A 24,117-nucleotide genomic window follows, 5' to 3' on the forward strand; every position below is an offset into this window, starting at 1 on the left:
AGATGTATGTAATTTGCTTGTTGGATGGATGATATTCTGCATAGAGAGAACATAGCCTGGTTTTTCCCCTGCCTGAGACCAGAGGCTCTAATATGTCTCCTGGTTAATAGGACCGTCTGGGTAAATTCATCTGGCTGATTACTATCTGATTCATCATGGATGTTAATGAGAAGGTGCATGGGAGCTAGCCTGGTTAAACCAGACTGAACACTGCTCAGACTGAGCACACCACATGAGTGCAGCATTCCGTCTGGTTTAAGCAGCCCTGAGATGTGAGGCTGAGCTCCCTTCAGAAGCCTCCCTACACCACATCTGCTCTGACCATTATATCACCCTGCAAAACACACCTTCATCTATCAGATCAACAGGGAAACAAGCTAGGCAAAAGCAGAGAAGGTACATTTAAAACGGGTAATAAATGGACCCTTCTGGTCCAGTGGTGGTGGACATTAAACATGAAGATAGGGTAGGGGGTCTTACAAATTAGATTGCTAATACAATCCACCCTGGCAACCGCCCTCTGACTAATCCAGGAAATGAGTTTAGTAGAGTCTCCAGTTGGCAGACAGAGAAAGAGTCATTTGTGAATCTAACAGGGTCCAGAGCTCTGACAGTCACAACAACTGAATGGTTCCTTTATCAACAAAACAAGTCTTTATCAGTCTTACTTTCAGCAGTCGTTAATGTCTCTTCATCAGTCTGTATTCCACCTGTTTACACCGTCTAGGTGCCACAGGTACATTATCGTTCAAATGTTTAGGGTCACTTAGAAATGTCCTTGTTTTTGAAGGAAAAGCACAGTGCAAACTGGCTCTAACCAGAATAGAAAGAGGAGTGGGAGGCCAGGGTGGATAACTGAGCAAGAGGACAAGTACATTAGAGTGTCTAGTTTGAGAAACAGATGCCTCACATGTCCTCAACTGGCAGCTTCATTAAATAGTACCTGCAAAACACCATCCTGGAGTCGCCTCTTCACTGTTGAAGTTGAGACTGGTGTTTTGCGGGTACCATTTAATGAAGCTGCCAGTTGAGGACATGTGAGGCATCTGTTTCTCAAACTAGACACTGTAATGTACTTGTCCTCTTGCACAGTTGTGCACCGGGGCCTCCCACTCCTCTTTCTATTCTGGTTAGAGCAAGTTTGTGCTGTTCTGTGAAGGGAATAGTACACAGCGTTGTATGAGATCTTCAGTTTCTTGGCAATTTCCTGCATGGAATAGTCTTCATTTCTCAGAACAAGAATAGACTGACGAGTTTCAGAAGAAAGGTCTTTGTTTCTGGCCATTTTGAGCCTGTAATCGAACCAGCAAATGCTGATGCTCCAGATACTCAACTAGTCTAAAGGCCAGTTTTGTTGCTTCTTTAATCAAAAAACTGTTTTCAGCTGTGCTAACATAATTGCAAAAGGGTTTTCTAATGATCAATTAGCCTTTTAAAATGATAAACTTGGATTAGCTAACACAGCGTGCCATTGGAACACAGGAGTGATGGTTGCTGATAATGGACCTCTGTACACCTATGTAGATATTCCATACAATAGTCATTTACAACATTAACAATGTCTACACTGTATTTCTGATCAATTTGATGTTATTTTAATGGACAAAACATGTGCTTTTCTTTAAAAAACAAGGACATTTCTAAGTGATCCCAAACTTTTGAACGGTAGTGTATGTCAACAAGTTTTATCTGAATCTCAAATTGATTTGAGAGTTGCAGTTGTGTGCCACTGAAATAGCTACACATCTACTCTGTCAAATCTACTCCAGTCAGTGGAGTGACAGGTTGGGTTGAGCAGGTGCAAAAATGGTGCCAGGGGGCAGGGGTTAAATAAATTCCAACATGTGCACCACAGAGCAGCCTCTGTAAATCTATAAATAACCATAACCCTCTATAAATTTACCCCCAAAACAAATCCCCTCAATCTCATTTTTGGAGTAAATCCCTACGATGAAGTCCTCATCCAAAAACGACCAACTGTTCACTACCCTCCCTCTGCAACTGGGTAGTTGATTGATACAGTAACAGAGACAACTTCTGACTTGAGTTCTGTGCACATTCCTCTGTAGAATCTCTGACAGGATGGGATACATTTGGGGGTAAGAATGCCCACCTCATTATGTTTAGTCAGCTTACAGTACAAACTACCCTTGCACATGATACACATTCAAATAGACCCAAAACAGACTGTCCATTTCATCACATTTTATCCACTTGTTGGACTGGAAAGTGTGATAACCATCTATTACTAAAACCCCCACTCATCCCAGCTTGACCAGTGGAACAGAGTAGGACTTAGACCAAATCCCATACTCTGTTACTGTACATGGGCCAACTTACCATTTTAAAAGCTAAACTGGGTAATGGGCACAGCCTGGCGGGTTGTCTTTACTGTCCCCTAGCTAGCCTGGTCTGTGTGTTGGAGCATGGGAGAACCCTGTCACCCCACTGGCCCCAGCAGGGAGATGGGATGAGATAGACAGGCCAGGCAGGCTGTCTCTGAGAGCCTCCTCTGGCTATAACCTGTAATCTAAAGCCTGTCGTCACCAATCCCTTTAACTTTATACCACTTGGACTCCCCTCACTGGCCTCACATGCACGCACAAACACACATTTACAGCTCCAGCCATTACTACGTGCCCGTCCTCCCCAATTAAGGTGCCACCAACCTCATACCTTAGGAGGCCGGTGGGGGGCGGGCTATAGGGGAACGAGCTCATTGTAATGGATGGAATGGAAAGAGGGAAACGAAGCGGTCTTCTGGTCAGACTCCGGAGACGGGCACATCGTGCACCACTCCCTAGCATTCTTCTCGCCAATGTCCAGTCTCTTGACAACAAGGTTGATGAAATCCGAGCAAGGGTAGCATTCCAGAGGGACATCAGAGACTGCAACGTTCTCTGCTTCACGGAAACATGGCTAACTGGAGAGACGCAATCCGAAGCGGTGCAGCCAGCGGGTTTCTCCACGCATCGCGCGGACAGAAACGAACATCTTTCTGGTAAGAAGAGGGGCGGGGGCGTATGCCTTATGACTAACGTGACATGGTGTGATGACAGAAACATACAGGAACTCAAATCCTTCTGTTCACCTGATTTAGAATTCCTCACAATCAAATGTAGACCGCATTATCTACCAAGAGAATTCTCTTCGATTATAATCACAGCCGTATATATCCCCCCCAAGCAGACACATCGATGGCTCTGAACGAACTTTATTTAACTCTCTGCAAACTGGAAACGATTTATCCGGAGGCTGCATTCATTGTAGCTGGGGATTTTAACAAGGCTAATCTGAAAACAAGACTCCCTAAATTTTATCAGCATATCGATTGCGCAACCAGGGGTGGAAAGACCCTGGATCATTGTTACTCTAACTTCCGCGACGCATATAAGGCCCTGCCCCGCCCCCTTTCGGAAAAGCTGACCACGACTCCATTTTGTTGATCCCTGCCTACAGACAGAAACTAAAACAAGAGGCTCCCACGCTGAGGTCTGTCCAACGCTGGTCCGACCAAGCTGACTCCACACTCCAAGACTGCTTCCATCACGTGGACTGGGAGATGTTTCGTATTGCGTCAGACAACAACATTGACGAATACGCTGATTCGGTGTGCGAGTTCATTAGAACGTGCGTTGAAGATGTCGTTCCCATAGCAACGATTAAAACATTCCCTAACCAGAAACCTTGGATTGATGGCAGCATTCGTGTGAAACTGAAGGCACGAACCACTGCTTTTAATCAGGGCAAGGTGTCTGGTAACATGGCTGAATACAAACAGTGCAGCTATTCCCTCCGCAAGGCTATCAAACAAGCTAAGCGCCAGTACAGAGACAAAGTAGAATCTCAATTCAACGGCTCAGACACAAGAGGCATGTGGCAGGGTCTACAGTCAATCACGGACTACAGGAAGAAACCCAGCCCAGTCACGGACCAGGATGTCTTGCTCCCAGGCAGACTAAATAACTTTTTGCCCGCTTTGAGGACAATACAGTGCCACTGACACGGCCTGCAACGAAAACATGCGGTCTCTCCTTCACTGCAGCCGAAGTGAGTAAGACATTTAAACGTGTTAACCCTCGCAAGGCTGCAGGCCCAGACGGCATCCCCAGCCGCGCCCTCAGAGCATGCGCAGACCAGCTGGCCGGTGTGTTTACGGACATATTCAATCAATCCCTATACCAGTCTGCTGTTCCCACATGCTTCAAGAGGGCCACCATTGTTCCTGTTCCCAAGAAAGCTAAGGTAACTGAGCTAAACGACTACCGCCCCGTAGCACTCACATCCGTCATCATGAAGTGCTTTGAGAGACTAGTCAAGGACCATATCACCTCCACCCTACCTGACACCCTAGACCCACTCCAATTTGCTTACCGCCCAAATAGGTCCACAGACGATGCAATCTCAACCACACTGCACACTGCCCTAACCCATCTGGACAAGAGGAATACCTATGTGAGAATGCTGTTCATCGACTACAGCTCGGCATTCAACACCATAGTACCCTCCAAGCTCGTCATCAAGCTCGAGACCCTGGGTCTCGACCCCGCCCTGTGCAACTGGGTTCTGGACTTCCTGACGGGCGCCCCCAGGTGGTGAGGGTAGGCAACAACATCTCCTCCCCGCTGATCCTCAACACTGGGGCCCCACAAGGGTGCGTTCTGAGCCCTCTCCTGTACTCCCTGTTCACCCATGACTGCGTGGCCATGCACGCCTCCAACTCAATCATCAAGTTTGCGGACGACACAACAGTGGTAGGCTTGATTACCAACAACGACGAGACGGCCTACAGGGAGGAGGTGAGGGCCCTCGGAGTGTGGTGTCAGGAAAATAACCTCACACTCAACGTCAACAAAACTAAGGAGATGATTGTGGACTTCAGGAAACAGCAGAGGGAACACCCCCATCCACATCGATGGAACAGTAGTGGAGAGGGTAGCAAGTTTTAAGTTCCTCGGCATACACATCACAGACAAACTGAATTGGTCCACTCACACAGACAGCATCGTGAGGAAGGCGCAGCAGCGCCTCTTCAACCTCAGGAGGCTGAAGAAATTCGGCTTGTCACCAAAAGCACTCACAAACTTCTACAGATGCACAATCGAGAGCATCCTGGCGGGCTGTATCACCGCCTGGTATGGCAACTGCACCGCCCTCAACCGTAAGGCTCTCCAGAGGGTAGTGAGGTCTGCACAACGCATCACCGGGGGCAAACTACCTGCCCTCCAGGACACCTACACCACCCGATGCTACAGGAAGGCCATAAAGATCATCAAGGACATCAACCACCCGAGCCACTGCCTGTTCACCCCGCTGTCATCCAGAAGGCGAGGTCAGTACAGGTGCATCAAGCTGGGACCGAGAGACTGAAAAACAGCTTCTATCTCAAGGCCATCAGACTGTTAAACAGCCACCACTAACATTGAGTGGCTACTGCCAACACACTGTCAATGACACTGACTCTACTCCAGCCACTTTAATAATGGGAATTGATGGGAAATGATGTAAATATATCACTAGCCACTTTAAACAATGCTACCTTATATAATGTTACTTACCCTACATTATTCATCTCATATGCATACGTAGATACTGTACTCTATATCATCGACTGCATCCTTATGTAATACATGTATCACTAGCCACTTTAACTATGCCACTTGGTTTACATACTCATCTCATATGTATATACTGTACTCAATATCATCTACTGTATCTTGCCTATGCTGCTCTGTACCATCACTCATTCATATATCCTTATGTACATATTCTTTATCCCCTTACACTGTGTATAAGACAGTAGTTTTTTTTTTGGAATTGTTAGTTAGATTACTTGTTCGTTATTACTGCATTGTCGGAACTAGAAGCACAAGCATTTCGCTACACTCGCATTAACATCTGCTAACCATGTGTATGTGACAAATAAAATTTGATTTGATTTGATTTGAATTGTCTCAAACATCAAATTTATGGAATCCACAAGTTTGACTCCGTTCCATTTATTACATCAATAACAATGAGCAGTCCTCCTATGGCTCCTCCAATCCAGCCTCCTCTGATACATACATAAATACAGTGCATTCGGAAAGTATTCAGACCCCTCGACTTTTTCCACATTTTGTTACGTCACAGCCTTATTCTAAAATTGATTAAATTGTTTTTTTACCCTCATCAATAAAAACACAATACCCGATAATGACAAAGCAAAAACTGTTTTTTAGAAACGATAACAAATGTATAAAAATGTATAAACTGCAATATCACATTTACATAAGTATTCAGACCTTTTACTCGGTACTTTGTTGAAGCACCTTTGGCAGCGATTACAGCCTTGTGTCTTCTTGGGTATGACACTACAAGCTTGGCACACCTGTATTTGGGGAGTTTCTCACATTCTTCTCTGCAGACCCTCTCAAGCTCTGTCAGGTTGGATGGGGAGCGTTGCTGCACATGTATTTTCAAGTCTCTCCATAGATGTTCGATTTGGTTCCACTCCGGGCTCTGGCTGGGCCACTCAAGGACATTCAGAGACTTGTCCCAAAGCCACTCCTGCATTGCCTTGACTGTGTGCTTAGGGTCGTTGTCCTGTTGGAAGGTGAACCTCCGTCCCAGTCTGAGGTCCTGAGCGCACTGGAGCAGGTTTTCATCAAGGATCTCTCTGTAATTTGCGCCATTTATCTTTCCCTCGAACCTGACTAGTCTCCCAGTCCCTGCCGCTGAAAAACATCCCCACAGCATGATGCTGCCTCCACCACCATGCTTCACCTGAGGAATAGTGCCAGGTTTCCTCCAGACGTGACGCTTGGCATTCAGGCCAAAGAGTTCAATCTTGGTTTCATCAGACAAGATAATCTTGTTACTCATGGTCTGAGAGTCTTTAGGTGCCTTTTAGCAAACTCCAAGCAAACTCCAAGTGGGTTGTCATGCGCCTTTTACTGAGGAGTGTCTTCTATCTGGCCACTCTACCATAAAGGCCTGAAGTGCTGCAGAGATGGTTGTCCTTCTGGAAGGTTCCCCCATCTCCACAGAGAGACTCTAGAGCTCTGTCAGAGTGACCATCGGGTTCTTGGTCACCTCCCTGACCAAGGCCCTTCTCCCCAGATTGCTCAGTTTGGCCGGGAGGCCAGTTCTAGAAAGAGTCTTGGTGGTTCCAAACTTCTTCCATTTAAGAATCATGGAGGCCACTGTGTTCTTGGGGACCTTGAATGCTGCATAAAAAAATGGTACCCTTCCCCAGATCTGTGCCTTGACACAATCCTGTCTCAGAGCTCTACGGACAATTCCTTCGACCTCATCGTTTGGTTTTTGCTCTCTGACATGCACTGTCAACTGTGGGACCTTATATAGACAGGTGTGTGCCTTTCCAAAAACAGGTCCAATCAATTAAAATTACCACAGGTGGACTCTAATCAAGTTGTAGAAACATTTCAAGGATGATAAATGGAAAATAGAAAGCTGACTCAAGTTTTCCAAAAAGCACCTGGAAGCACCTAGATGATCATCAAGACTCTTGGGAGAATGTTCCACAGACAGATGCGTCAAAAGTATAACTTTTTGTATGACATTGGTCCCATGATGTCTGGCGAAAACCAAACACTGGATTCCACAGTAAAAACCTCATACCAACGGTCAAGCATAGTGGTGGTATTGGGATGGTTTGGGGATGCTTCGCCAAAATTCCTCCACGGCGATGTGAGAGACTGATCAACAACTACAGGAAGCATTTGGTTTCAGTCATTGCAGCTAAAGGTGGCACGACCAGTTATTTAGTGTAAGAGGGAATTATTTTTTCACACCGGGGAATTGCGTGTTGCATAAATGTGTTAATTAAATAAAAAATAATAAGTATTATTTTCTTTTTAAACTCAGTTTCTAATATTAGGTTTTGGATGAAGATCTGATAATACTCAGTATCAAACATATGCAAAAAGAGAACATTTGAAAACGAGCAAATACTTTTTCACAGCACTGTACATGCATACATACAAACTGTAGCACACACACAGGCACACGCTCGTGCTGCCAGCTGGCTTTAAACCCGCTAACACCCACCCCCACAGCTCTTAATCCCAGTCGGACCATGGGGCTGATGGCCACAGTGGAAGTGGGATGTATACAATGCACACCCACAGATGTTGTTTCCAATGGCCAGCCAGCCAGCCACTCTTTCTCTCTCTTCTGTAACCTACTTTGGCAGTGACAACACGGACAGACACAGTAACAAACATTTGTAGTCTTGTTTAGCTGTACGGAGACGCGACCTGGCAGTTTGTCAAGACGCAAGAATGTGGGGAATGATTAGTACAGGGCAAGTCAAAGGACAGTGGGTTATGATGAGTGTGTGTACTGTATTCTGTATGTTAGTCAGTGTAGCTAATGGAAGTGTATTATCTTCATGAACGTATGATCTGGCTGCTGTTTGGCCTTTTCAATAGTTGAGTATGTTGCACCTCACTGCTTTGTGGATCCAGAAAAAGTACTATAAATGTGCATCTATGAATGTGTGTATACGACAATGCAGGAGCGATCCCTATACCATTATTTTGCAGTAATAGCTCACATCTTTGGGCAGGAGGAGAGCAAAGATTGTGGGGGGTAATATCTTGGGGTTTAGCTACTAGAGCAGGATCTAGTACCCGGGTGTAGAGAGATCTAAGATCTAGTACTGGGGGGCTAAACTAAACTGCCATCCAATGATTGCATTGTTTAATCTGCTGTTTTAGGGAGAGGGAGCGGACCCCTGCTAGGGGGTGATCCATCCATCCGGGAGGTCCCTCCCTCCACCCTGGTCTGTCCAGACATCATGTCCCCTCATGCCCAACATCTGCTCAGGATCACCACTAGAATGTAAATATTTTATTTGATGTGCTGGGGCCTTATATCAGCTAGGGCCTGATACTTCACGCCCATATGCCTGCTGCCAGTACATTCATATTTCTGTAGATTTGATACACCTTGGAATGAGATTGATGCTGTTTCTGGCACCCACTTCTAATCAGAGAGCTGGATGGGGGTCGAGTGACTGTGAAGACTGAAGACAAACCACTGCCTGGAGATTGTTTCCTGGAAGTCCAGGATGTTGATGCTTGTCTACTCTGACCGGGCGGAGCAAAGCTGTGTTTGGCTGACCTGCTGGAGGCTTGAAAGACTAGATACACAGGCCACTTCAAAATAACAGTCATGGAACACCTAAGACATTTACTAACTTGTGTGTTATATATTGTGTTAGGGTGGACGTTTATACAATCTATAAGCACACCTTTGATGTCTACCTGTGCATCTTGTGTAGTTACTAGCTATAAGCACACCTCCTTTTAGAATCCCTGACAACACAAGCACAGCACAGTTCTTCCTTTTAGAATCCCTGACAACACAAGCACAGCACAGTTCTTCCTTTTAGAATCCCTGACAACACAAGCACAGCACAGTTCTTCCTTTTAGAATCCCCGAAAACACAAGCACAGCACAGTTCTTCCTTTTAGAATCCCTGACAACACAAGCACAGCACACTTCTTCCTTTTAGAATCCCTGAAAACACAAGCACAACACACTTCTTCCTTTTAGAATCCCTGAAAACACAAGCACAACACACTTCTTCCTTTTAGAATCCCTGACAACACAAGCACAGCACACTTCTTCCTTTTAGAATCCCTGAAAACACAAGCACAGCACACTTCTTCCTTTTAGAATCCCTGACAACACAAGCACAGCACAGTTCTTCCTTTTAGAATCCCTGACAACACAAGCACAGCACACTTCTTCCTTTTAGAATCCCTGACAACACAAGCACAGCACACTTCTTCCTTTTAGAATCCCTGAAAACACAAGCACAGCACACTTCTTCCTTTTAGAATGCCTGTGAACTCTAAATAGGTGTTCTGGTTCTACATACTTGTGTTCTCAGGGCCACAGGGCTGAGTGCTCCAGAGAGTAGAGCTGGGATGGTAAACCGAAAATTATCGATACCGACCGAACTAACCATTTATTGAGGACATTTTACTGATATCGATAAGTAGCCTTTACTAGAGGAATGTGACATTTGAAATGAAATAAGTCTTAATATAGGCTATTGCTAACGGGATAATTGATAGCCACAACATTCAATGTAGTAGTAGTAGTTTAAAGGGTCATGTAAAAAAGTAACTGGTGCACACTAATGTTGTAAACTTAGCGTTCAATTGATCATTATCATGATAATTCAGTCAATTCATCATGATATGGATGTTTGTCCATATTGCCCAGCTCTACCAGAGAGCAGCAGTTACCTAGCCTGGCCAAGAAACACACACAACCCATGTAGCCTCCAGCCTCTAACAATCCCCTTAAAATTGGATCTACTTCCATTTAGTTCCCCTACTAGTGAAATAAGAACATTATTACTCAAGGAAAGTACCGTCTCTCTCTCTCTCTCTCTCTTTGGCTATTTCTCAGTCTCTTGCTTTCCTTCTCCATCTCTTCTCCTCTCTCCCCCTCCATCTGAACTCCACCCCTGTCTGTCTCTCTTCTCATTCTTCCTAATTTGATAACTCATTAACAATCGAGGCAATAGATTGCATCCAAAAAAAATGATCTGTGGGACATGCCAACTCTTCCAGACAGTCGTACGTGCTAGTCCACTACCCTCTCTTCCATGGCACTGAAAACACATTGGGAAGCCTCCTCAGTATTCCCCATAATCAATTCCATATGTGGTGTTTCTCTACAGATGAGGCAGCAGTACTGGAATCCTTTAAGAGTCCCTCTCAATCCCTCCTTAAACCTAGTCTGTGCAGTGCCAATGATGCCTCACCCCTTAAACATTGTGTGTGTGTGTGTGTGTGTGTGTGTGTGTGTGTGTGTGTGTGTGTGTGTGTGTGTGTGTGTGTGTGTGTGTGTGTGTGTGTGTGTGTGTGTGTGTGTGTGTGTGTGTGTGTGTGTGTGTGTGTGTCTACTGTATAGCCTAATCCTTCAATGTTGTCCCACAATACACTAAACTCAATCTTAACAGTCAAAATGAACAGAATTATTTTTTTCTAAATCTCCTTTTAAGCTGTTTCAATAAGGCAACATGGTAGGAGGCCTCATAAAGGCTACCTTAAGGATGGACAAACAGATTATATTCTCATTCTGGTCATCTCAAAAGAATCAAGTTAAAGCCTATTTTGGCCTTTAAATATAACATGTATCATATAGCACATAGAGTAGAAATATGTCATGAAGATACAGTTGGGAAGGAAGACAGTAAGACACCGGATGGTAAAAGAAAACATAAGAAAGAAAACAGGACTTACTCTGACAAACCAGAAGGGCAGAGAGAGAAACAGCTGTGTAGGGGGGCTAGTTAGTTGACTGGCTGTATCTGATGGAGCCATATAGCCTATGGCTGTAGCTAGCAGATGCCTTGTGCAAGCCAGGAGGCCCTCCAGGCAGTGTTCGAGCTACAGACCAGCCAAAAGGCACCCACAGCATGGCAATAATGACTTCCTGATGTACCCTCACACCCCTCACCCTACCGCCACAACAAAGACTGCTGGCCAACGAAATAGCCCTATAGTGTAGATTCGGGGCAGGAAACCACTAATGTAAAACTTCAACTCATATAAAACTTCAACACCCCAAAGACTCAAGCAGATTGTAATGATGTTCTTCTCAAAGAACATGTATGTTTCCATGCCCAGTGAGATTGATAAATGGCATAATTACAGTCTCCAAGATACAGAATGAAAGCCAAAGGACTTGACAGGAAAATGGAGATGAATTCAACATAAAATAATAAAGTATTAATTTGAAAAAATTATTGTTGTCAAGGTGCCCATTTCTGATAAGAAAAGCCTATTGACAGAATTAACTGCCACTCAACGCCGTAACCTACAGTCCCAAAGAACAAATACACACACACAATCATGCACACACACACAAATCATGCACAAACACAGACACTTTCTGCCCAGAGAGAATGGAAGGAAAGGGGTTTCCTTGGTGTTTCCCACGGTCAGATTGAAGAAAGCATGTTGAAAGAGAGAGGGTGTCACTAAGGTTATCAGGATCCGGACACAAGAAATACTGACAAGACACACAGCACTTAGTAAAAACCCCATTGCAACAGAGCACTTAGTAAAAAACCCATTCCAACAGAGCACTTAGGAAAAAACATTCCAACAGAGCACTTAGTAATAACCCCATTCCAACAGAGCACTTAGTAATAACCCCATTCCAACAGAGCACTTAGTAAAAAAACATTCCAACAGAGCACTTAGTAATAACCCCATTCCAACAGAGCACTTAGTAAAAAAAACATTCCAACAGAGCACTTAGTAATAACCCCATTCCATCAGAGCACTTAGTAAAAAAAACATTTCAACAGAGCACTTAGTAATAACCCCATTCCAACAGAGCACTTAGTAATAACCCCATTCCAACAGAGCACTTAGTAAAAAAAACATTCCAACAGAGCACTTAGTAAAAAAACATTCCAACAGAGCACTTAGTAATAACCCCATTCCAACAGAGCACTTAGTAAAAAAACATTCCAACAGAGCACTTAGTAAAAAAAAAAACATTCCAACAGAGCACTTAGTAAAAAAAAACATTCCAACAGAGCACTTAGTAATAACCCCATTCCAACAGAGCACTTAGTAAACAAAAACATTCCAACAGAGCACTTAGTAAAAAACCCATTCCAACAGAGCACTTAGTAATAACCCCATTCCAACAGAGCACTTAGTAATAACCCCATTCCAACAGAGCACTTAGTAATAACCCCATTCCAACAGAGCACTTAATAAAAAAAACATTGCAACAGAGCACTTAGTAATAACCCCATTCCAACAGAGCACTTAGTAAACAAAAACATTCCAACAGAGCACTTAGTAAAAAACCCATTCCAACAGAGCACTTAGTAATAACCCCATTCCAACAGAGCACTTAGTAATAACCCCATTCCAACAGAGCACTTAGTAATAACCCCATTCCAACAGAGCACTTAATAAAAAAAACATTGCAACAGAGCACTGAGTAAAAAAAACATTCCAATAGAGCACTTAGTAAAAAAAAAACATTCCAATAGAGCACTTAGTAAAAAAAACATTCCAACAGAGCACTTAGTAATAACCCCATTCCAACAGAGCACTTAGTAAAAACACCATTCAAACAGAACACTTAGTAAAAACACCATTCAAACAGAACACTTAGTAAAAACACCACCCAAACAGAGCACTTTCCTTTATCCCCCTGACGAAGGCAAAGCTGAAAATGTCCCTACAGAAACTAGAGGAAATAGAGGATCTAAAAACCCACAACCAGCATCAAGTGAGTGCTGGACAATTTGTAGGCCTACAATGTATTCATTTCTGCTTTCACTCTACCAGCCTAACTACACAATGAGTCTATAAAATAGACTTTGTGCCATACAACACTTGTGATTTAGGGTCTGTTTTACACAATGTGAGCGCAGATGTCTGTCTTGTGGCATGTAAACAGCACAGAGGAGTGCGCCAAGTGTGTAGAAGTAGGAGTAAACACGCATTAATGAATTCCATATTCTACTCTACTCACTGCCCTAGTTTCTCAGAGTGTGCCGGAGTGTGTGTGCTTTATGTTCTTCTGTGTAATTATCTCTGTTTGTTCTCCTATGAGAGGCAGTATGCATGCTCACTATCAGCACATATAAGAACATGAACTAATCCTATATCATGTCCCTTTTTCCCTCTCCTTGTTAGCAGGCAGTAAACGGAGGCAGAACAAATTATGCCCCAACTTTGACCATATGCTGCACAGCACAGTACAGCTCCATGACATCATGAAGCGTTACACTCTGCACAGCACTGATTTGAGTTTAAGGGTTTTGGCTTGAATTAAAAAGGCATTTTAACCAGCGCTACTCTGACTACCAGGGGGAAATGTAGCATTCCAGCATAGTGTACAGTATGATTTGAGCAGACACACACACACACATTTTACTAGACACTCTTATCCAGAGCAACTAGGGTTAAGTGCCTAGCTCAAGGGCACATTTGCAGATGTTTCATCAAGTAGGCTTGGGATTTGAACCAACGCTCTTAACCGCTAGGCTACCTTCTGCCCTTAAACCTTAATTTAACCAGGCAGGGGTTATGTAGAGCATGAAAAGGGTTAACACTACAGAAACAGGATGGACCAGTGTGGGCTGAAGAGGGGTGAGATATGCAGAGGGTCCCCTCTTCAGCATCTGCTAATCTCTCACAGTTTAACTGCCAAACAGTTATTCTGCTTCTCTTCTCAAGACAAATGTTTACAACACATTTACATGGCCTTCGCCCCCTGCCTTGGGATGGGGCTGGAAGATTATCCTGTTTGGATTTGGTGTTTGTGTGTGAGATTGTGTAAGTGTGTGTATCTCACCCCTCCTGTGTGTGTGTGTGTGTGGGGGGGGTAGTAGACCTATGGGATGCCATAGGGTGTAGTTTAGCACTGTCACTTAAATGCAGTTGAAGTCGGTAGTTTACATTGAATTTTGCCAAATACATTTAAACTCAGATTTTCACAATTCCTGACATTTAATCCTAGTAAACATTCCCTGTCTTAGGTCAGTTAGGATCACCACTTGATTTTAAGAATGTGAAATGTCAGAATAATAGTAGAGAGAATGATTTCTTTCAGCTTTAATTTCTTTCATCACATTCCCAGTGGGTCAGAAGTTTACATACACTCAATTAGTATTCGGTAGCATTGCGTTTAAATTGTTTAACTTGGATCAAATGTTTTGTGTATCCTTCCACAAGATTCCCATAATAAGTTGGGTGAATTTTGGCCCATTCCTCCTGACAGAGCTGGTGTAACTGAGTCAGGTTTGTTGGCCTCCTTGCTCGCACACACTTTTTCAGTTCTGCCCACAAATTTTCTATAGGATTGAGGTCAGGGCTTTGTGATGGCCACTCCAATACCTTGACTTTGTTGTCCTTAAGCCATTTTGCCACAACTTTGGAAGTATGCTTGGGGTAGTTGTCCATTTGGAAGACCCATTTGCGACCAAGCTATAACTTGATGTCTTGAGATGTTGCCTCATTATATCCACATCACTTTCCTTCCCCATGACGCCATCTATTTTGTGAAGTGTACCAGTCCATCCTGCAGCAAAGCACCCCCACAACATGATGCTGCCACCCCCGTGTTTCACGGTTGGGATGGTGTTCTTCGGCTGCAAGCCGCCCCCGTTTTTCTCCAAACATAACGATTGTCATAACGGCCAAACAGTTCTATTTTTGTTTCATCAGACCAGAGGACATTTCTCCAAAAAGTACGATCTTTGTCCCCATGTGCATTTGGGGCTTGTTTTACTGTGGATATAGATACTTTGGTACCTGTTTCCTCCAGCATCTTTACAAGGTCCTTTGCTGTTGTTCTGGGATTGACTTGCACTTTTCGCACCAAAGTACGTTCATCTCTAGGTGACAGAATGCGTCTCCTTCCTGAGCCGTATGACAGCTGCGTGGTCCCATGGTGTTTATACTTGCATTCTATTGTTTGTACAGATGAACATGGTACCTTCAGGCATTTGGAAATTGCTCCCAAGGATGAACCAGACTTGTGGAGGTCTACAATTTTTTTTCTGAGGTCTTGGCTGATTTCTTTTGATTTTCCCATGTCAAGAAAAGAGGCACTGAGTTTGAAGATAGGCCTTGAAATACATCCACAGGTACACCTTCAATTGACTCAAATTATGGCAATTCGCCTATCAGAAGCTTCTAAAGCCATGACATCATTTTCTGGAATTTTCCAAGCAGTTTGAAGGCACAGTCAACTTAGTGTATGAAAACTTCTGACCCACTATAATTCTGATACAGTGAATTATAAGTGAAATAATATGTCCGTAAACAATTGTTGGAAAAATGACTTGTGTCATGCACAAAGTAGATGTCCTAACCAACTTCCCAAAACTATAGTTTGTTAACAAGAAATTTGTGGAGTGGTTGAAAAACGTGTTTTAATGATTCCAACCGAAGTGTATGTAAACTTCCAATTTCAACTGGAAAACCATTTGGAACGGATACCACTCTGAAGGATCTAATGAATGTTGCAAAAGTTCGCTTTCCTGGTTTAAAAATGATACCTTTATCTTATCTTTTTCACACGTCCAGGGCCTTGAGCAGCTGTTTCAATATAACTGCTTTATAATGGAAAGAAGCGAAGCGTAGCTAGAGCTCCAGCACAAACTTCAAAGCGACATTAAACACAGACGAATTTTGTCGAAGAAGCACTAAACATTGCATGCGTTTTTATGCATTCCTCACACTGAGGTCAATTACTATATACCCTCTTATTTGATGGATAATCATAATTTATTGTCCCACCTGATGATTAAGAAATATGAACAGGAACCATCCTCCACTAGGTATCTTTATACCCTACCCCAGATGTACCCCCATGTCTGACAACAGTTGATAAAATACCATTGCATTTCTTAATACCTTAGTGTTGAAGGAAAATCAAGATCAATTGCTGATGATTAAATGCATGCATTGGTGGTTACAGTTGTATGACTCGACTCATGCTTTACGGCGCATATCATATAGTCCCTATCAGTACATGCACACATCACAGCAGATGATGGAAGAGAGAGAGGGAAAGAGAGACGGTGATTGAATCATCGTGGGTCTTACCTTGATTGTCTTCGTCCATCTCGTGAATGCCGTGATGAGACAGTCCAGAAATCAGATCGGTGGGTCAAGTTTAGATGTCAAGGTAGACGTGTTTTTATTACTGTCTATAAACGGTAGATAGGCTACGATCTATATCCTGTAATGACAGACCGACGACTCACAGGGAGCTGAGCTGTGCACAGTCGAAATGCAACAGCGAAAATATATTAATAACAAAAAAGCCTACCTTCATGAGAAATCTAGGGTACCACCAAATAAACATCCATGTATTACGATTAAAGATGTAAATGTATAAGAAACGTTTCCAAGAATTGGATGTATTAAATCCGATGATAATTGTTATCCTGCCACTACCATCCCTCTCTATCCAGGTTAGCCAACCTACTCCAATGCAGTCCAATGCAATGCAAAGGATAGCGGATTCTCTACATGGCTAAACGTTTACCATACGTCATCACTCCGCTCCGCCCCGGTGGTGACAGACAACCCCTCACCCTCAAAAAATGTTTCATTAGTTCCATGTATATTTCCATGTATATTTATATATATATAAATATTAAAAACATATGAAAAACTTAAGAAAAATTGCACTGATAGAAGATAAAGTCTCTATTTGGTGCAACAAGCTTAAACTGTCATTCGGCGGTGTAGGCAGAAATCCGTTCATGGCGGGGCCAGCAAAAAATGTAGGTGGACCACAATTTGGGCACTCAAATCATCATTAAATTATCATAAAAACATAGCCTACCCTATACCCTACTGTAATCGATCTAACACAACAAACCATCTGACATGTAATTTCGCATTACAGACCAGATAGTCTTGAAATCCAAGATTCTTCCATTTAACATAGGACTCGCATAGACCCGAAACATAATAAACCATAGGCCTATAATTAATAGACTTTGAGATTAGAACATAATGCCCTGATATAACAGTAATAATCACAATAGGCAGCCATAGCCTATATAGACTAGAACAGTGGTCACCAACCTTTTCTTAGTCAAGATCACTTTATAAGTCAAAATCCGAGTGCAATTCTCTGCTGGGCGCGGGAGACCAAGTGCGTCTACAATGTATTGTGTGATATCAATTAAATGCCTATAGGGCCCAACTATAGCGCATGGGTGGAGAAGCATAGAGCAAAGTTATATTTCCAATTAAATTCGATTCGAATTGAAGCGTATTTCATGATTTCTGAAAGTCTTTAATAAATCAAATTGTATTTGTCACATGCGCCGAATTCAACAGGTGTAGACCATACCTTGTTTACGTACAAGCCCGTAATCACCAATACCGTTTTAATAAAACAGCGAGTAACACCGTAAAAACAAAGGGGGGGCTTGGGGGTAGAAGCTGTTAAGGAGCCTTTTGGACCTAGACTTGGCGCTCTGGTACCGCTTGCTTTGCTTGCGTTAGCAGAGAAAACAGCGTTGTAGTGCTGATCATTGTCTCTGAATGTACTGAAACTGTATTTAATGCGCTTGATTAGATCAATGCGATCAGTGATTTTGATATAGAGAGGGACTGGAGGCCCTTTATGGCAAAATCACTGATATCAAATAAGTTGACATTTTCTCCAACAAAAAATTTAACTGTGAGCTTTGTTTAGCCATTGTACTTGTTTTTGCTAGCCAAGTTGGCTAGTGAGTCTTAGCTAGATAGATAATGGGGAGTAGCCTACACAGTGTAGCCAAGCCTACACAGTGTAGCCAAGCCTACACAGTGTAGCCAAGCCTACACAGTGTAGCCAAGCCTACACAGTGTAGCCAAGCCTACACAGTGTAGCCAAGCCTACACAGTGTAGCCAAGCCTACACAGTGTAGCCAAGCCTACACAGTGTAGCCAAGCCTACACAGTGTAGCCAAGCCTACACAGTGTAGCCAAGCCTACACAGTGATGGCTACTGTTTACTGCACATGGTATCAGTGCAAGTGACAAGTGCCAGAACCTGCCCATTATTTTGCACATTTTTAAGCTGATTGTTTTTTTTAGAATTTGTTTTTGTTTTTGTTTTTCCAGTAAATAATCAAGCATAATTCAAATTCATTACATAGGCCTAAATTATTGATTTTATGTACAGCACTAGATTTTATGTAAGATGTCCTTGAGTGTCCTGACAGGCATCTGCCAAATAAAATGTATTATTATTATTGCCAATATCCCTTTCATTTCCCCACCTACCCACCCCCTTCCATCTGAGGGTGTATGTGTGTTTAAGCCAGTGCTTGACTTGGATTGAAATAGGTTCCAGTACTCATTTTGGGTGCAGGTACCGTTTATATTTACTATTGCACTAATATTCTATAGGAGGTGCAGGAACTCAAGCAGAATAACATTTGCGGTGCTGGTCCTGGTGAGCTCCTGCCCAAGTCTAGTGCTGTACTCAGGTAAAATAACAATTAATGTCCCGTTTGGAACACTGAACACTGATTGGGTGGGCTTGGCTTTCCAGTAGATGGCTCTGCACCCACCCACAGAGTGTTGGCTCGAAGGATCAAATCAAAGTGTCTGCTGTATCTCTCCTATTTCTTTGGGGAATGTTAGAGGCTCCTCCCACTGGTGACATCGCAGATTAAACCAACAGTTAAACATAGTAAATTATTATATATATTCAGCATGTTACAGGAACTCCTGGCAGTTCCTCCTGTCATTCCTCAACATAGTACTGACATCATGACTTCAGTGCATCCGACCTGCAAGGGCACGTGTGACTCACTCACAGGAGTACATGTTAAGTCCACCTACACGTCCAGAGGACTCATGTCATTGCACAATGGTGAGGGTAGGCAACAACATCTCCACCCCGCTGATCCTCAACACTGGGGCCCCACAAGGGTGCATTCTGAGCCCTCTCCTGTACTCCCTGTTCACCCACGACTGCGTGGCCACGCACGCCTCCAACTCAATCATCAAGTTTGCGGATGACACAACAGTGGTAGGCTTGATTACCAACAACGACGAGACGGCCTACAGGGAGGAGGTGAGGGCCCTCGGAGTGTGGTGTCAGGAAAATAACCTCACACTCAACGTCAACAAAACTAAGGAGATGATTGTGGACTTCAGGAAACAGCAGAGGGAACACCCCCCTATCCACATCAATGGAACAGTAGTGGAGAGGGTAGCAAGTTTTAAGTTCCTCGGCATACACATCTCAGACAAACTGAATTGGTCCACTCACACAGACAGCATCGTGAAGAAGGCGCAGCAGCGCCTCTTCAACCTCAGGAGGCTGAAGAAATTTGGCTTGTCACCAAAAGCACTCACAAACTTCTACAGATGCACAATCGAGAGCATCCTGGCGGGCTGTATCACCGCCTGGTACGGCAACTGCTCCGCCCACAACCGTAAGGCTCTCCAGAGGGTAGTGAGGTCTGCACAACGCATCACCGGGGGCAAACTACCTGCCCTCCAGGACACCTACACCACCCGATGTTACAGGAAGGCCATAAAGATCATCAAGGACATCAACCACCCGAGCCACTGCCTGTTCACCCCGCTATCATCCAGAAGGCGAGGTCAGTACAGGTGCATCAAAGCTGGGACCGAGAGACTGAAAAACAGCTTCTATCTCAAGGCCATCAGACTGTTAAACAGCCACCACTAACATTGAGTGGCTGCTGCCAACACACTGACACTGACTCAACTCCAGCCACTTTAATAATGGGAATTGATGGGAAATGATGTAAATATATCACTAGCCACTTTAAACAATGCTACCTTATATAATGTTACTTACCCTACATTATTCATCTCATATGCATACGTACATACTGTACTCTATATCATCGACTGCATCCTTATGTAATACATGTATCACTAGCCACTTTAACTATGCCACTTTGTTTACATACTCATCTCATATGTATATACTGTACTCGATACCATCTACTGTATCTTGCCTATGCTGCTCTGTACCATCACTCATTCATATATCCTTATGTACATATTCTTTATCCCCTTACACTGTGTATAAGACAGTAGTTTTGGAATTGTTAGTTAGATTACTTGTTGGTTATTACTGCATTGTCGGAACTAGAAGCACAAGCATTTCACTACACTCGCATTAACATCTGCTAACCATGTGTATGTGACAAATAAAATTTGATTTGATTTGATTTGGCAGTTGAGAGGAAGAGTCATTGTACAGATTGGAAGGGTCAAGGGAGGGGAGGGTGCTCTGTTGTTACGGCTGGTTTAGACCTACTGCTTCAGGGTTTGGAGGAGGAGTGGATAGGATGAAAGACAGCATACAGTGAGAATTAAATGGGTTTCCAAGGAAAAACAACCAAGTCTTGGGACAGATCCAATCCCTTAGAGTATAAAACAAATCTAATTTGGCCCCATACTGTTGGCTTACACTACTTCTTGCCTTTTCCTATCTCTCCTTAGTTACTGATACACAATGAACCATACTGTGAGGATGGGAATACATTGGATCACTCCCGTTTCATGGATTGCCAAAGGATTGTGTAACAATTATAGAAAACTGACCTCACTTCACCACACCCCTTACATCATTTCCACACTGACGCATGTTGACCGTAGAACAGCCATGACATAACTATTACATAATGAAATTAGAAAGGGCAGCAGGTAGTCTAGTGGTTAGAGTGTTGGGTCAGTAATCGAAAGGTTGCTGATTAGAATACCTGAGCCGGTAAAGTAAAAAATCTGTAGATGTGTCCTTGAGTAAGACACTTCACCCTAATTTGCTCCAGGGGTGCCGTAGTTCTATAGCTTTATCCGGATAAACAACACATTTCACTGCACCTATCTGGTTTATGTGACAATAAAAAAACAGCTTTTTTTTAAGAGGAAGTCAGTCGGCATTGATTGTTCCTTTAACTTGGTATGACTTTCTCTTACAGCTTCTCTTACACAAAGGCAATATACCCTTATAATGTTTTACCTTTTTTTTCATTCGTTCTCTTTCTCTTTATCACATCATGATATCTAGGCTAGTCCTACATAGTATACAAATAGTAGTATAGTATAGTATAGTATAGTATACGAATACACATTGAATACACATACACTATATATACAAAAGTAGAGGGACATCCCCAAATTAGTAGATTCAGCTATTTCAGCCACATCCATTGCTGACAGGTGTATAAAATCGAGCACACAGCAATGCAATCTTCATAGACAAACATTGGCTGTAGAATGGCCTTACTGAAGAGCTCAGTGACTTTCAACGTGGATGCTATCTTTCCAACAAGTCAGTTCATCAAATGTCTACTCTGGTCAAGTGTAAGCTCAGTTATTGTGAAGTGTAAATGTCTAGGAGCAGGCCACACAAGCTCATAGAACAGGACCACCGAGTGCTGAAGCCTGTAAAAATCGTCAGTCCTCAGTTGCAACACTCACTACCAAGTTCCAAACTGCCTCTGACAGGACAATAACTGTTCTTTGGGACTGTTTTTCATGGTTTGGGCTAGTCCCCTCAGTTCCAATGAAGGGAAATCTTAACTCTACAGCCTACAATGGCATTCTAGATGATTCTGTACCTTCAACTTTGTGGCAACAGTTTGGGGAAGGCCCTTTCCTGTTTCAGCATGACATTGCCCCTGTGCACAAAGCGAGGTCCATACAGAAATGGTTTGTTGAGATCGGTGTAAAGGAGCTTGACTGGCCTGCACAGACCTCAACCTCATTGAACACCTTTTGGGATGAATTGGAACCACGATTGCAAGCCAGGCCTAATCGCCCAACATCAGTGCCCAAGCTCACTAATGCTCTTGTAGCTGAATAGAAGCAAGTCCCGCAGCAATGTTCCAACATCTAGTGGAAAGCCTTCCCAGAAGAGTGGAGGCTGTTGATGCCCATGATTTTGGAATGAGATGTTTGACGAGCAGGTGTCCACATACATTTGGTTATGTAGTGCAAAGTACATAGGATGATATGGATCATGATATCCACACAATATAATATAGGATCATACAAATTATGATATTCACATTCATTTATGCAATCACTGACACAGAAGACAACCAGGAGATGTTTATCTGACCAGGATAATGATGCAACTGTGCTGTCTGTAATGAACATGCGACAAGCGTTTACTGGAACAGAAAATGAATGGTCCTCTCACAAAGGCTGCAGGGGTAAACAAATGAAGATTCCTCCCTGCTTTTGAGTGTGGATGGTTACAGCTAATTCACAGAAAGACCCCATACAGTCATATTGATATGCAGAGGCCTCCCTTAGCTAGAAGCACAAAGCAGTTTAGATTTCAAATCACGCAATATTATAAAGAAACTTAAGGGGAGAAAACTTTTTTGTGACACAGTTGAGAATCTTCCAGGAGTTTAATAAGGGGTTATCTCCTTAGGGCAAGTCCTACAGTACTGTACATGATGTGTCAGATTTGGGAGATGATGAAGTTTGTATCAGAAAACAGTGAACAGAGGTTAGGCCAATATAGACTCAATCCCATCCTCCTTTACACACCAAATCAAACCTCCCCTTGACGCTCCTTTCTTTCTCCTACTCCTTCTCTCGTCCTGTCTTTCCCCCTCTCTCTCTCTCCCCCTTCTTCTTCTCCACTTCTCCTCACTCTTTTCCCTCCTCCTTCTACCTCTCTCTATTTCTCTCCCTCTCTTTCTCTTCCACTGTGACACAGCTGTTTTATCTCAGCTACAACAGAGGATGCCTGTGATGCAGAGAGTACTGCTAGCTGGTTTAAATGATGCACTGAGGACCACTCATCAAAGGAGAAGAACAGAGAGAAAAAAATAGATCTAGAGTTCAATCCAACACACACACACACACACACACACACACACACACACACACACACACACACACACACACACACACACACACACACACACACACACACACACACACACACACACAGGGAGACAGTGTGGGGCCTCCATTTTGGAGAATGATTTCCTGTGTTGAGAACAGATGTCCGGCCTGGTCCAGGAAAGGCTCTGTTTCCCCCCCAGTTTTACTCACTTTAAAAATGTTGCTGTGTGTGGTTGTGGAAGGGTGGAGTAATGAAAAGCACTCTCAATCAGACACAATTCCTGCTCTTTCTTGAAATCAATAAAAACTAATGTAATGGGTCTCAAATCTCTCAATCCATTGTCGTTGCTAAGGTACAGCTAAGGTACAGCTGAAGTCCATCCCCCCCATGACATTTCTGTCGCCTTTTTTCATTTTCAAATGACTTTATTGTCTTGGATTTATGATACATTTTGATCCCCCCACCCCCAACCAAACTGTCCAACTTAATGCTATGTTTTTGTTGACAATCAGAGACTAAAGGAACATCCACATGATGCTCTTCATTCCATATTTAGCTGGAGGCTGTCGTGTTCCCTGAGGCAGCATATGTCTGTCAGATTAAGGCATCAGTCCTGGGGAATGGTGGGAAGCTGACCGAGTTAACATGGTCCTGTGTGTGTGTGTGTGTGTGTGTGTGTGTGTGTGTGTGTGTGTGTGTGTGTGTGTGTGTGTGTGTGTGTGTGTGTGTGAGTTAACTTAG

The 24,117-nt window shown here is 43.3% G+C and overlaps 1 protein-coding gene across 1 annotated transcript in view; it reads right to left on the bottom strand.

The window, feature by feature from the left end:
• The window catches only part of LOC112224461 (cytohesin-3), a 36,709-nt gene extending 19,680 nt beyond the window's left edge, over positions 1 to 17,029 (bottom strand). Inside the window, exon 1 of the mRNA XM_024388024.2 lies at positions 16,617 to 17,029. Within this exon, the coding sequence (XP_024243792.1) occupies positions 16,617 to 16,635 (19 nt within the window). The 5' untranslated portion in view covers positions 16,636 to 17,029. The remainder of the gene's footprint in view (positions 1 to 16,616) is intronic.
• Positions 17,030 to 24,117: the final 7,088 nt, after the last annotated feature.

The sequence above is a fragment of the Oncorhynchus tshawytscha genome, linkage group LG25 (genome assembly GCF_018296145.1).
Source record: "Oncorhynchus tshawytscha isolate Ot180627B linkage group LG25, Otsh_v2.0, whole genome shotgun sequence".
Taxonomy (NCBI): Eukaryota; Metazoa; Chordata; class Actinopteri; order Salmoniformes; family Salmonidae; genus Oncorhynchus; species Oncorhynchus tshawytscha.